Raw genomic sequence first — 14,942 nt, forward strand, 5'->3', positions numbered from 1 at the left:
TTGGGATTCAACCTTGAAATCAACTGCTCTTGCACTGCTTTGTTGAAAAGAGCATTGATTTTATTGGAGTTCAGTTTAATACTGGGCTTTGAACGAATGCCCTCTGAGTCACAGGAGATGCTTGAAGAGTCCCTGAGGTGAGTTGATGTGGCTCCAATGTATAGGCTTTAAAAAACAACTTTCCACAAGGGATAGGAAGATGAGCCACCGTCAATTTCCTTCCCATCCAAGGTCTCATTTCCTTTGGTCAAAAGCCCAGAACTAGTTCATTTATTCATTCAATTGTATTTATTGAGCGCTTACTGTGTGCAGAGCACTGTATTAAGCGCTTGGGAAGTACAAGTTGGTAACATATAGAGACGGTCCCTACCCAACAACAGGCTCACAGTCTAGAAGGGGGAGACAGACAACAAAACAAAACATGTGGACAGGTGTCAACTCATCAGAATAAATAAAAATAAAGCTAGATGCACATCATTAAAAAATAAATAGAATAGTAAATATGTACAAGTAAAATAGAGTAATAAATCTGTACAAACATATACAGGTGCTGTGGGGAGGGAAAGGAGGTAGGGTGGGGGGATGGGGAGGAGGAGAACAAAAAGGTGGCTAAGTCTGGGAAGGTCTCCTGGAGGAGGTGAGCTCTCAGTAGGGCTTTGAAGGGAGGAAGAGAGCTAGCTTGGCGAATGTGCAGAGGGAGGACATTCCAGGCCAGGGGGAGGATGTGGGCCGGGGGTCGACGGTGGGACAGGTGAGAATGAGGAACAGTGAGGAGGTTAGTGGCAGAGGAGTGGAGGGTGAGGGCTGGGCTGTAGAAAGAGAAAAGGGAGGTGAGGTAGGAAGGGGTGAATGATGGACAGCCTTGAAGCTGAGTGAGGAGTTTTTTCCCTCCTTGTTCACCTAGAAAGATTATATGGTCTCAACTTCCCACATGCTTTGATCCAAAGCTCATTATAGGCAGGGACCTTACCTACCACCTCCATTGTACTCTCCCAAAAGCTTAGTTCAGTTCTCTGCACACTGTATGGGTACATTAGAATATTGAGAATGAAAGGTAACCAATGCTTAGAACCTGCTGACAGACTCACCCAATTAAGGTCCTTTAAGACTCCTGATTCTGTGCTTCATTCCCAGTTCCTCTGTTTAGACTTCCAAAATTAGAGAAATACCAGGAATCTTCCTTTTGGGAGCTATCTTGACCATCTCCTGATTTGTTCAAAAGCTATTTTGTTGGTGGTTTTTCTTTTTCTGTGAGGTGTGCACCCATTCAGTTGACTTTATTCATTTGTCTCTCTTGCTCTGCTTGCTAAGTTAGTCACAGGATCTTTGTGGTCTGAAGGATTCTGGGTCACATGACTCACACTGCACCCCAGTTCACCTTTTTTTTTCCACGAGTGAACCTACACACTGGACCTCCTCATTTTTCTTGCCTCTAACTCTATGCAGTGTGAGGCCTGGAACTCGCTCTCCCTTCAAATCTCCTAGACCACAGCTCTCCCCATCTTCAAAGCCCCTGTGAAATGCCACCTCCTCTAGGAGGATTTCCTGGATTAATTTTTCCTCTCCCCAAATCTTATCTTTCCAACTCTCATCTGGGGATTCTTGATACCCAAAGCATTCCTGTATATTTCAACTTACCCTAATGTGGAGTAGTCAGCGCAGTTGGCTGTTAACTGAAAGGATGGTGGTTTGAGCATAAGCAGGGACATTGAATTGAGAAGCAGCATGGCCTAGTGAAAGAGCCAGAGCCTGAGAGTCTGAAGACCTGTATTTTAATCATGGCTCTCCCAGGTGCTGCTGTGTGACCTTGGGCAAATCACTTCACTTCTCAGTGTCTCAGTTCCCTCATCAGCATATGGGGATTCCACACCTGTTCTCCCTCCTGCTTATGAGAGCCCCAGGTGGGACATGATTATCTTGTATCTACCCCAGTGTTTAGTACAGTGCTTGGCATATAGTAAATGCTTAACAAATTCCGCAATTATTTAAGCACTTGGTCAGCCACATATCCATCTTTCCAGTCTTTCATTTTCCTGCCACCACTATTAGATTGTAAGCTCCTGGAGCATTGCAGCCATGTTTTATACTCCCACAAGTGCTTAGTACAATGCCCTGTACATTCATTCATTCATTCAACTGTATTTATTGAGCGCTTATTGTGTGCAGAGCACAGTACTAAGTGCTTGGAAACTAAAATTCAGCAATAAAGAGAGATAATCCCTGCCCACACCGGGCTTACAGTCTAGAAGGGGGAGACAGAAATCAAAACAAGTAAACAGACGTCATTATAAATTAATAGATATATACACATCAAAACAAGTAAACAGGCATCAATATAAATAAATAGAATTATAGATATATGAATATATACATAAGTGCTGTAGGGTGGGAGGAGTTGAGACGAGCAAAGGGAGCGAGTCAAGGTGATTCAGAAGGGACAGGGAGCTGAGGAAAAGGTGGGGTTAGTCTGGGAAGGCCTCTTGGAGAAGGTGAGCCTTCAGTAGGACTTTGAAGGGGGGAAGAGTGATGATTTGGCAGATTTGAGGAGGGAGGGTGTTCCAGGCCAGAGGTAGGACGTGGGTCAGGGGTTGATGGTGGGACAGGAGAGATAGAGGCACAGTGAGAAGTGTACCTAGTAATTGCTTAATAAATACTAAATATGACTTCTGACTTTATTGTGCACGATCACCTCCTGTTGATCACTTTGTTTGTTCTTAGCATGTGTTAGTCAAGCTTGTCCTTTCTCTTATACAACTCCAGTGCTTCTCCAAGTTTCATAATTCATTTTGTATCCAGCCATCATAACCAACAACCCAGCAGAGTTAGCTTATAGCTTTATATTGACTTTGGCTGGTATTAGCCGAAGATGTGCCAAGTTGATAGGGTTGTAAGTTAAATGCCACCACAGCAAGTTTAAACTGCAAGCATATTTGCTGAATTACCATATTTAAAACAACTACAGATACTGATGTTTGAAGATTTAAAGATTTGGATCAAATGGACGTTTTTGTGTGCCTATATTTTTGCACTGGTTTGTGGGAACTGTATGTTATTTTTCATAACATTGTCACTTCCAATGTAAAGATGCACTGACTTCACATTTTTTCCACAGGCTATTTACTTAGAACCACTGTTACTTAATGCCTATTGGCATCGACATTTCATTTACCTTTTCCAAGAAAATGTTATCGAAGCTTTGAATGACCTGAATTACATCCTTAAATGGAATAAAAACAATGCAGGTGGGTTGGCCTAAGGAATAAGAATAATCATGTTTTACGGAGATGTCTCCTTTTCTCTTTCCACAAAAATAGCAGTCTTGTTGAATTTAAAAAGGGGGTTGAGGTAAATGGGTTTGATCCAGTTTCCAGTGGAATTCATATTAGTTTCCTGGGAATTCAGAACTTTTGGGATCTTCTTGTGAACTGGTGGTTACTTCCACCCTCAAACCTGGGCAACTGGGCAGAGTGCCCCAAAAGGGTCATGGTTGACAGGACACGGGAGGAGCTGGGAGCATCTTTCCCTGCCATTCTCCCTCTGCTCTGAATATGGTCAGTACTCAATAAATGTCAGTGATTGATTCTCTAGGATAAATCAATCATATTTATTGAGCACTTACTATGTGCAGAGCACTGTTCTAAGTGATTGGGAGAGAACATGCTTGGGAGAGTTCAATACAACAAAGTTGGTAGACATGTTCTCTGCTCATAAGCTTACAATCTAGAGATGAACTTGTTGGTGTACTTGGACCCTAGTCATCATCATCAATGGTATTTATTGAGTATTTACCATGTGCAAAGCAATGTACTAAGTGCTTGGTCTAGGGCATTACCTGCGTTCATTTCTAGTGTTTATGAGGAGCTTAGTGTGTGAACCCCCTGAGGGCTAGGGACCTTGTCTAATTCCCAACTGAGTGTTCTTTCCCAGCACTTAGTACAGTGCTTTGCACACAGTAAGCACTCAATGAATACTACTACTACTAAGGTGCTGTGGCCAGCAAAGAGCTTCAGGTAATGATTCCTTGTTCTCCAGGCACAGAAAAGAAGCGAAGGAAACAGAGCAAGGTTCTTAATTGATCAGTGGTATTTACTGAGCACTTATTGTGTTCAGAGCACTGTAGTAATACAGTGAAGCAGCATGGCTTAGTGGAAAAAGCACTGTCTTGGGAGTCAGAGGTTGTGGGTTCTAATCCCAGCTCCACCACTTGTTAGCTGTGTGACTCTGGGCAAGGCACTTAACTTCTCTGTTCCTGTTACCTCATCTGTAAAATGGGGATTAAGACTGTGACCTCATCTGTAAAATGGGATTAATAATAATAATGATATTTGTTAAGTGCTTACTATGTACAAAGCACTGTTCTAAGCACTGGGGGTATACAAGGTGATTAGGTTGTCCCACGATTAAGACTTTGAGCCCTACGTAGGGGGCTGTGTCTAACCTGATTACCTTGTATCTACCCCTGTGCTTAGAACAGTGCTTGGCACATAGTAAGTGCTTAACAAATACCATCATCATCTTAAGCACTTAGCCTTTATAATAATAATAATAATAATAATGGCATTTATTAAGTGCTTACTATGTGCAAAACATTGTTCTAAGTGCTGGGGAGGTTACAAGGTGATCAGGTTGTCCCACGGGGGGCTCACAGTCTACATCCCCATTTTACAGATGAGGGAACTGAGGCACAGAGAAGTCGTGACTTGCCCAAAGTCACACAGCTGACACTGGCGAAGCAGGGATTTGAATCCATGACCTCTGACTCCAAAGTCCATGATCTTTTCCACTGAGCCACGTTGCTTCTTCAGGTATAGCAATATACCTGAGTAGGTAGACATGTTCCCTGCTCGCAAGGAGCTTTCAGGCTACAGGAGGAGACAGTCATTAAAGTGGATTAGGGATAGGGGAAATAGTAGAGTATAAGAATATCTACATAAGTATTATGGGTTTAGGATGAATATCAAGATGCTAAAGGGATACACAACCAAATTCATATTCAACAGATAGGGGAAATAAAGGCCTTTGTCTGGAAAGGTGTCCTGAAGGAAATTCATGACCAAGAGGACAGATCTGGGAGTCAGAGGGTCTAATCCTGCCTCTGCCACTTGTCTGCTATGGGACCTGGGGCAAGTCACTTCTCTGTGCCTGTTACCTCATCTACAAAATGAGGATTTTGGACATGTTAAACTTGGAGTGCTGGTGGGACAACCATGAAGAGATGTCCTGAAGGCAGGAGGAAAGGAGAGAGGGGAGAGAGGTCAGGGCAAGAAAGGTAGATTTGGGAATCATCCTCATAGGCATGGTAATGCACATGAAGCTGTAGTGGTGAATGAGTTCTCCAAGGAAGTGGGTGGATATGGAAAATATAAGGTGACCCAGAACTGAGCCTTGAGGGACCTCCACAGTTAGAGGGGGTGCCCAGTTCTTGCACATTTACTCTCAAAGTCACTAAAGAGAATTTGAGAGAAATCTCTCCCCTCTATGAAAATAAAATAATTTTAGGCCAACTCTTTGCAAGTTTTATGCAGATAATCAAAAGTATTGTAATTTTGAATTCTCTCTCTGTGTTTATGTGTGTGTGTATGTGTATATATATATATATATAAATTTTCTTAGAGGTATATTTGTCCAAGGCTGAAATTTTCCGAAATAAAGGCGATATTACTTTGGCAATTCTGAACTACACTCAAGCTCTCAAATGTAAGCCTACCGATGACAACATCTATTTCAAGAGGGGAGAGATGTATGAAAAAGGAAACAAAGTATTGTCCATTGATGATTATAGCAAAGTAAGTTCACTTTATATGGGTTTTTCATTTGTAACTTCTTAACTTGATAACTTGCTGAAACATAACAGTCCTTTCATATGAACATATAAGTTGACTTAAAGTCACTTTTGACAGAGGATTTTTGAACCTAGGATATGGACCACAATATATGAATGATGCAGAAACCTATTTGGACTGCCCCCTTATAATGAACACCCTAAGGTCCTAGCCAAACCCCTGAAGCTTCATCTGGCTGTCTGGACTTCTCACCCCAATCTGAACACTTCCTCCCAACCCATGGCCTCCCTTCTTCCCCAGTTTATGAGTGAGAAAAAGGCTGCTTTGAGGAGCATTGTGACCTTGTGGAAAAAGCCTGGAGTCTGAGGAATTGGGTTCTAATCCCAGATCCACCACACGTCTGCTGTGTGACCTTGAGCCAAGTTACTTCCCTGGCCTCGGTTTCCTCGTCTGTTAAAGGGGGATTAAAACTGTGAGCCCCAGGTGAGTTCACCTCTGCAGAGTTCACCAGCAGGGTCATTTTCAAATGTGAAAAAAAAAAAAATATATATATATATATATATAAATAATCCTTCCAGTAGTCTTCTCCTACTTGCCCGGTGACAGCCAGAAGGCACACCTTTGATGTCCAGAGGGCACTAGCCTTCTAATGGACAGATAACATACAACCAGCCACAGGAGAAACTTTTCATTTCATTTGGCCCTGTTTCTTAGCACAAGCAGTCTCCAAAGGGACCTTGTCCAAATGCTCTTGGCTTGTGTTGAACTCACTGCAGCACTGGCATCTGACCAACCAGGAAGGTGATGCTCTGGTCAGGGATCAAGCCAGCACAACCTCCAATTTAAACAAATCTGCCAATGACACAAGTGAGGCAGGAGCCTGGGCCACACTCCAGATCTTCGCAGGTGACAGATCCAAATGTTGCTTCAGCCTCTTGACCTTCTGAACCTGTTCCGAATCAGCTTCCATCTCTTTGAGAGCCACCCAGATTGAGAAAATAGTTTGCATATGCAGCCTTTATTCTTCAATAATGTATGGGCTTATGAATCTATTTCATTATGTCTCCATCTGCCTTTGGGGAGGCCAATTTCTGTGCTTTATATACTGAATATCGCAGTGGAGTAAAATGGGACTGAAGGTCCAGTTTCGTTGAAACTTTTTTTTTATAGTATTTCAATCAATCAGTCATTTATTGAGCATTTACTACGTGCAGAGTACTGTACCAAGCACTTAAGAGAATACAGCATAACAGAGTTGGTAGACATGTTCCCTTCCCACCACAAGATTACAAACTAAAGGGGGAGACAGACATTAATATAATATAAATAATTGTGGATATTTACATAAGTGTTGTAGGGCTGAGGGAGAGGTGAAAACAGAAATCCAAGTGCAAGGGTGATGCAGAAGGGAGTGGGAGAAAAAGAAATGAGGGTTTAGTCAGGGAAGACCTCTTGGAAGAGAAGGAGGTAAGAGCTTACTATATGCCAGGAACTGTACTAAGTGCTGGGGTAGGTATAAATTAATCAGGTTGGACACAGCCCACTTCTATTTCCTCAGTAAGGCAATAGATTCACAGGTTCTGAAGTGAAAAATCTCAAATCGATGGGCACTCCCTGGGAGGCTAGACAGGCCTCACAGATGAGATTCAGTGGAAGTGGGCAGCTGTTCTTTTCTTAGGGATCTCTCACTCCCCCGATGTTTGGGAGATTAACTGTGTGACAGCCAGTGTGACGTAGGAGGCAAGTGACTGCAGGTCATATGAGAAGCTGCTGTATGGTGAACTGAAACCGGGAAAAGGTTGAAAGGATGGCAGAAGAAATGTTCTAAAGCACAATGTACCCAAACCTCAGACAAAGTGTCCTTAAAGTGGACAGCTGGGAGCGAACTGCAGGTCACCTGGTCATATAACAGTTAGAAATGGGATGATTGCCTCGGAATAGAGATTCTGGGAAGATTGGGGTACTGAGGCGGGAAATGAGAAAGGAGCTCAGCAAGGGACAATCATTGTATGCATATGGAGTAAAAGGATTGTCATTCATGCACTGGTTTTACCAGCCAAACTCATGCACCCAAATTAAATATATATTTAATGTAACATAGAATATGTTACAGTAACGGAATAAATAATATAATGATGTATATTATACCTGAGCAGCTCAGAATTTTTGCTGGCAAAACATGAGATAGTCCTATTCATTCCCCAGAAGCCCTTTATTTAGTCACACCTTAATGAAGTCCAACCCTGCTGTCTGACTAATGTGTGTGTACGTGTAAATAATATCTCTATATATGTATGTGTATACATATGGTCATTAGTGGCCCATGAGTCCATGCCATTACTTTTACAGATGAAAAGAAAAGGAACAGAGACTGCAAACATTCTGGTAGTTTGAAAATGGGAGAAATGGAGGGAGGATAATTTTTAACAATGGAGACACTGGGCCTTAGAGTGTTGATTTTGCTTTGTGTTTATTTTATTTTCAACTTAGTGCATCTTTTATAACCCAAGAAGAACAGATGCGCTGATGAAACGCGGCGTGTATCATTTCGAAAATTCAAATTGGAAAGCAGCCATTCAGGATTTTACAGCGTTGCTTAAAATAGAACCCATTAACTCTCAAGCAAGGTAAAAAGTCTCTTCCAAGAAAGAGTTCAAAAATGAAATATTCATTTTATGTATGGATAAATTTTACCCACCCCCTGGAATGGCATAGAAGAGATCCCAGCTCAGAATAATAATAATTGTGGTATTTGTTAAGCGCTTACTATGTGCCAAGTACTGTCCTAATTGCTGGGGTAGATACAAGTCATTCAGGTTGGACACAGTCCCTGTCCCACCTGGGGCTCACACTCTTAATCCCCATTTTACAGATGAGGTAACTGAGGCCCAGAGAAGTTAAGTGACTTTCTCAAGGTCATACAGCAGACAAGTGGTGGAGCCAGGATTAGAACCCATGACCTTTTTACTCCCAGGCCTGTACTCTATCCGCTTCCCTCACCGCCTGATTTATCTTGGATCCAGGCTGGGTTCCAAGGGGGAATTGCTGCCTGAACCTTTAAAGTAGTCACCTCCAATGCCCCTTCTTCTATGGGATTCTCTTCTTTGGGACTTCTCTGTATGAGACTCTTTCAGACCCACATCACTGGGGTCTTCAGGTAGCAAAGTGATGATTTCACTCCCAAAAGAAGACTCTTCAGGAAAGCTTAATCACAGCCCCACCCTCTAAATGGTGCATAGCTAAGAGTCTTTGCTTTAGCTGGGCATCTAGAGCTGATTGATATGTACCTGGGCCTCCAGTAGTTTTGTGGAGACACTGGCAGAAAGCAGAGAGGAGGGAGATGAACCTTGCGGTAATGGTCTCCCAAGTCCCTCACTACTCTGAGCCTCTTTTTTATGGTATTTAGCACTTACTATTTGCTAGGCACTGTACTAAGCACTGAGGTAGTTGCAAGCTAATCAGTTGGACACAGTCCATGTCCCACATGGGTAGCTCGTAGTCTTAATTCCCATTTTAGAGTTGAAGTAACTGAGGCACAGAGCAGTTAAGTGACTTGCCTAAGGTCACACAGCAGGCAAGCGGCAGAGCTGGAATTAGAACGCAGGTAATTCTAATGCCCTGGCCCATGCTCTGTCCTCTAAGCCACACTGCTTCTGTTGTAGACTCTGCCCTCTCTCCAACATGGTGATGGTTTTGGGGAACTGTGCATCTCTGGGGCAAGGCTGGGGGGTCGAATCTCCTGGCAGCCATCATCCTGAACTAGAAACCCAATTGACACTGCTCAGGAAGTTCTCTCTTGTCTTCCTGCCAGGGTTAAAACACCCAGAGTCTAAGAGGCCCTGCTTGAAACTGACTTCAAATAGACTTTGATGGTGTCATATTTTGGTATTAAAAATAATTTGTACTACAGTCATTTATCCATCTATAAGGTGCATGTCAAAGTGATCTTGGAAGAATCCTGAAAAGAGTTGCCTTTTAGGGGAAAAATATTTTATAGCATTTATTACTTCTCCATACTAGGACATACCGAGGCAGAGCATATATTAAATGTGCCCAAAACAGAGAAGCAACTGAAGATTTTTCTGCTGCAATTCACTTAGACCCTAATAATTGGCTGGCATTCTATCATCGTGGGTGCTTAATGAGGAAAAGTAACCCACATAAAGCGCTACAGGATTTTAGTGTTTCTGGTACTGTATCATTTCCTTTTCTTTGCATGTGCAGTGAACACTGATTCTGTATGAATGCTAACCTGGGTATCAGACAAAGACCAGCACCTAGCAAATGACTTATTCCAGGCACAGGATTCTCTGTGCCTGAGTTTCCCCATCTGTGAAAGGGGGATAATGACATCCACTTTTCCCTGACCCCTGGGGTTGGGCTGAAGATAAACTGAAATATGATAAATGAGGTAAAACAATATAAAAATGCTTTGAAAAAGTAAGCCTGGGCCGTATTTGAGGTATGATTGTATCAATTCATTCCTCAGTCTGCTACTGCATTGGCCAAGGGAAATGCAAGTTTGAGGAACTGTCTGGGAAATGGAGGATAGAGAAGTTGTGTGGTTAAGTGACTCCATTCAGGTAGTTCTTAGGCCAAAAAAAATCCACTCAAGGGCTTGGAATATCTGACAGGATGTGAATGGAGCCTATTGCTCAGACCTCCACTTTATTTGGGCTGTGCAGACCAAAGAAAATTAGGAATCTGCTATTTAATAAATAGGCACAAAAGCAATGTGGGATACTCATCTGGCCATTTCAATGAATTAATTGTAATGAAATCAATGTGTCTATACCATTTATCTCATTGCAAGCATGGGTCTGCCAACCCCAGTTTGAGTGTACATGTCTCATTCTACAGATCATTTGGCTACTCCTATGAATGGGTTTGAGGAGTCTCTATCTCCTCCACTGCTATTTCAAATCCCCTGTACTCGCCCCAGTCACCATCCTGGGGTTCAGATGGAGATGTGGGTCTACACGCCTCGTGCTCTGTCGCTCACTAAACTTGTCAATCTCCATGATCCGCCTTTTTCTCCCAACTTCATTTTGAGTCTTGCCTTTTTTGCCCTTTCAGTCCCTGTGAAATGTGAATAGAGCAATTTGTGATGTGTAAAAATAAAATGCAACTTCTTTAACAGTTAATTTTTTAGACAAACTTCTATTTTATTTAAAAGGAAGCAAAGATGCTTGTTCTGTATCACTTTTGACTGTGTTTAGTGCAGGCTTGCAATGCTGTTTTTAACCTTGAACTTTACCTGCGTGACTGAAGTGGTGAGTGTCAAATCACATTTATCCCATAAACCTCCAAACCAAGGTTTTACCCACAGAGAATATTGAAAACCAAACTCTGTAGCAAGAAATAGTTGTAAGTCTAAAATAAGAATTTGTTATGAGCCATAATAAAAGCATAGAGCAAAATAAGGCAAATGAGAGTTTTTGGAATTGAAATGAGATTCAGGTTTTTCTTTTCCAGTTCTCATCAATGATGGCTATGAAAACCTTGGAGCTTTCCTACACCGGGGAATCTTATATACCTATCTAAAGATGTGGGTATTGGCCATCTGTGACTTTCAAAGTGTACTTGCTCTGGACAGGTAATTTTTCCTTTTAGCCCCTGCTTATCTGCTCTTTGATACCCCAGGGAAAAAAGAAGGAAAGTGAATTATGGTGGCTTATGAAATTAATTGTAAAAACAGATCCCTTGAAAGACATTGCAATCAATGGAATTTATTGAGCACTTACTGTTTGCAGAGCACTGTACTAAGTGCTTTTTATGGTATGTGGTAAGTGTTTACTATGTGCCAAGCACTTTGCAAAGCACTGGAGTAGATAAAAAATAATCAGGTTAGAAACAGTTTCAGTCTCACATGGAATTCACAATCTTAATCCCCATTTTATAGAATTTGGGAGAATATAACAGACTTGTTGGACACATTCCCGGCACACAAGAGCATATAGTCTAGAGGACCGTAAGTAGTGATAATAGAATTGAGATGAAACCCTTGAAATTAGGTTTTGTTACCTCCCATTCCCATCATCTTTTCATTTTACCTGATAATCAGGCATGACCTGATTATCTTGAGCTACTTCAGTGCTTAATACAGTGCTTAGCACAGAGAAATCACTTAATTACTGTTATTATAATTTTACTATCCTTCACATTTTGTTCATTAAGTATTGTACGGTTCTCTGATCTGAACATAACACTGTTAGGTAGAGCCTGTCTTGTGCACTCAGGTGCAACTAATAGGTTAGTGAGGAATGGAATATAATTAATATACTTGGTCTACATAGCTTTTCCATTGTCTTAAGGCATCAGAAAAGCCACACACACACATTCACTCACTCACTCTTACTTTCCAGGGAAGTTTGGAGCCAGCTCTTGTTTCTGCTGAGATAATATTTTTTTGTGAGAGGATTGTTCCAGGACAGGGGTCAGGAACCTATATCTCATGAGACACATATGTGTAATCACTTGAAGCTCTTGAGCAGAGTAGCCCATCTGCGGACTTGGCTTCAAGAGGGTAATGCCATCAGCTTTACCTTCACAGCATGAAGTTATTCAGGAAGTAGCTGGGCCTCCCTGACCTGCAGAGGAGGAGCGAGGATGGTGGCTCACGGCCTTATGAGAACTGTAGGGTTAACCCAAAGTATTTTCGGTCTCTACCCCACCTTGCCAGTGCACATATTGCAGCAAGAAGCAGCAGTGCCAAGGTGAGCCAGCTATGCCAGGCAGGGAGGGAAAGAGGCGATGAAAAACTTCCCTCCCACCCCTCCTGCCATGGGGACAAGAGTCAAGAATAAACCTTGTATTGTCTGGCAGGAGCCAGACACATCTGTAACAGCTGTGGGTAGCACCCTAAGGGACACTTATAGTTAGATATCACTTCCCTCCTCCTACCTAGACCTCCCTCCCCTGCCAATAAGTGACTGCTAAATCCCCAAAACCCATTACCTGCCAAAAGCCTTTTCTAATTAGTATCTCAATACAAAATTGTTATATCCATTATTCAAATGTGGGCATCTTTCTGGTTGATGATCCCTAACAAAGTGTACGGCATTTAATCAATTGGTGGTATTTTTTGAGCACTTACTGTGTGCAGAACCCTATACTAAGTGCTTTGGAGAGTACACTACAGCAGAGGTGGTGAACATGTTCCCTTCCCACAACGAGCTTATAGTGACAACAGCCCTCTGTCGACATCTTGGCTCCTAATATTTTCTTTGTATTTAATGTCATTTCCACTCTTTCACATTTTATCGACTTCAGCCAATCAATCAGTGGTGTTTAGTGAGTGCTTACTATTTGCAGAGCACTATACTAAGCACTTGGGAGAGTACAATACAACAGAATTAAAAGCCATGTTCCCTGCCCATAATGTGATTACAGTCTAGAGATGAGCTGTTACAGGTCGAGTTTCTTGGACCCTTCTCCGGTTCTGTTTGTTCTTGCCGAGATGCAGTGTTTCTGATGTGGTTGTCCCTAGAGGTGGATTCCCAGTACCCTATGAGTCCCAGCCTAAAGCATCAAAATTTGCAGGAAGGGGAAAGATGGAGGGAAATTCTGGAGGAAACACCCTCCCCCATAAACTTTCATATCAATAACGAAAATCCTTGTAATTATATTTTCAACATAATTTGCACCCGTACCAACTCTCTAAATATATAGAAAGCTTTCAGGATGTAAATGCACTGCGATTCCTTGTGTAATAACAGAATCTTTTAGATATGAAGTCAAAGGGATGGCACAAGACAGTGTCTATGGCTGGCATAATGAGAAAAAATGCCATATGATGCCTGTTATTATTACACTCAGAGGCTTATTGTATATGATATCAAAATATCATATATAATCATTATTATTCTGTGTTAACTGCCTACTAGATTCCAAGCACTGTACTGAGCACTGGGGTAAATTTAAGATATTGAGATCAGACATACAACTGTCCCACAGGGGGCTCACATTCTAAGGGGACAGGAGAACAGGGATTTAATCCCCATTTTGCAGGTGGGGAAACTGAGGCACAGAGAAGTTAAGGGACTTGACCAAGGTAACAAAGCAGGGACTAGCTGAGATTAGAACCCAGGTATCCTGGCTCTCAACATCAAATGTTTTATACAGTAGCAAAACTGTGTCTTGAACTATGTGAGAAATGACTGAGAAGATAGAAAAAAATTTAAAAATGGTATTTTCATTTTAGAGGTGTTTCTGTGGCTTTTATCAATATTGGCCTCATATTCTTTTTACACCTGAGTGATAACTTTGAAGCAATCCGGCAGTTTTCTGAAGCTATTAAAGTTGATCCTCAGGGTATTAGAAGCTACATCTGTAGAGCAGAAGCTTATAATAAGGTACTTATTTCTTTTGGATTTTGTGTTAATATGTTTATTTTAAATTATCAACCTGAAGTTACTTTTAAAAAAAATAGTTAACGAGCATTGAGTGAGCAATCCAAATAGGTTAAAAATTTTATGGTTGTAAAATATCTGCTTATGATTTAGGTATGATTGCTTTTCCAATTCAGTTTTTCCCAGTTAAAACTCCTTTTTGATTTGAATTGGATTAGGGACATGGCATAGTCATACAAAAGAATGCTCTCATAGGTAAGATCTGTGGAGTGAAGCTATTTCTCTGAATATTGCCTGTACTTACCAGTTTTACCTACAAGTCTTCTGACTCTCTTAAGTTTATTCTGTGTTCAGTCCAATCACGGTTTATTTTGGGAGACTTCACAGGATCTCATGTTTGGTACTATCTTTAAGATCCACCAGTTTATCATTTTTGTTTTGTGTCATTGTGCCAGGAGGATGCTGGAAAATGCACCCTCAGGCTTACCTGAGTGCCATCAGTGACTCCACTCCCACTGAAAAGTTTTGCCAACCTGGAGTCCCAGGAGCATCCATAAATCCTGCTCTGCCTTCCTTGGTAGTTGCAGTATCATTTATTGAACATGAACTGAGTGCGGTCAATCAATAATAAAATCTTAGCTCAATTAACAAGGGGTCAGAGGATCTGTCTGTTTGATTCTGACTCTCCAAGTCCTCTCTAAAACAAAATCCCAGAAGAAGAAGAAGTAACCGATCAAAACTCAGTTGAAATTGGTATCACAGTACAAACAGGTGTATATTTTACCTTTTGGACTTTTACTTGTCCGTG

The 14,942-nt window shown here is 41.7% G+C and overlaps 1 protein-coding gene across 1 annotated transcript in view; it reads left to right on the forward strand.

The window, feature by feature from the left end:
* TTC6 (tetratricopeptide repeat domain 6) overlaps positions 1-14,942 on the forward strand; it is a 91,863-nt gene that overhangs the window by 52,121 nt on the left and 24,800 nt on the right. The window contains 6 exon segments of the mRNA XM_038756925.1: positions 3,113-3,242; positions 5,614-5,786; positions 8,274-8,410; positions 9,804-9,973; positions 11,259-11,379; positions 13,987-14,137. Coding sequence (XP_038612853.1) covers positions 3,113-3,242; positions 5,614-5,786; positions 8,274-8,410; positions 9,804-9,973; positions 11,259-11,379; positions 13,987-14,137 — 882 coding nt within the window.

Source organism: Tachyglossus aculeatus, chromosome 14 (assembly GCF_015852505.1).
Source record: "Tachyglossus aculeatus isolate mTacAcu1 chromosome 14, mTacAcu1.pri, whole genome shotgun sequence".
In the NCBI taxonomy this organism is placed as follows: Eukaryota; Metazoa; Chordata; class Mammalia; order Monotremata; family Tachyglossidae; genus Tachyglossus; species Tachyglossus aculeatus.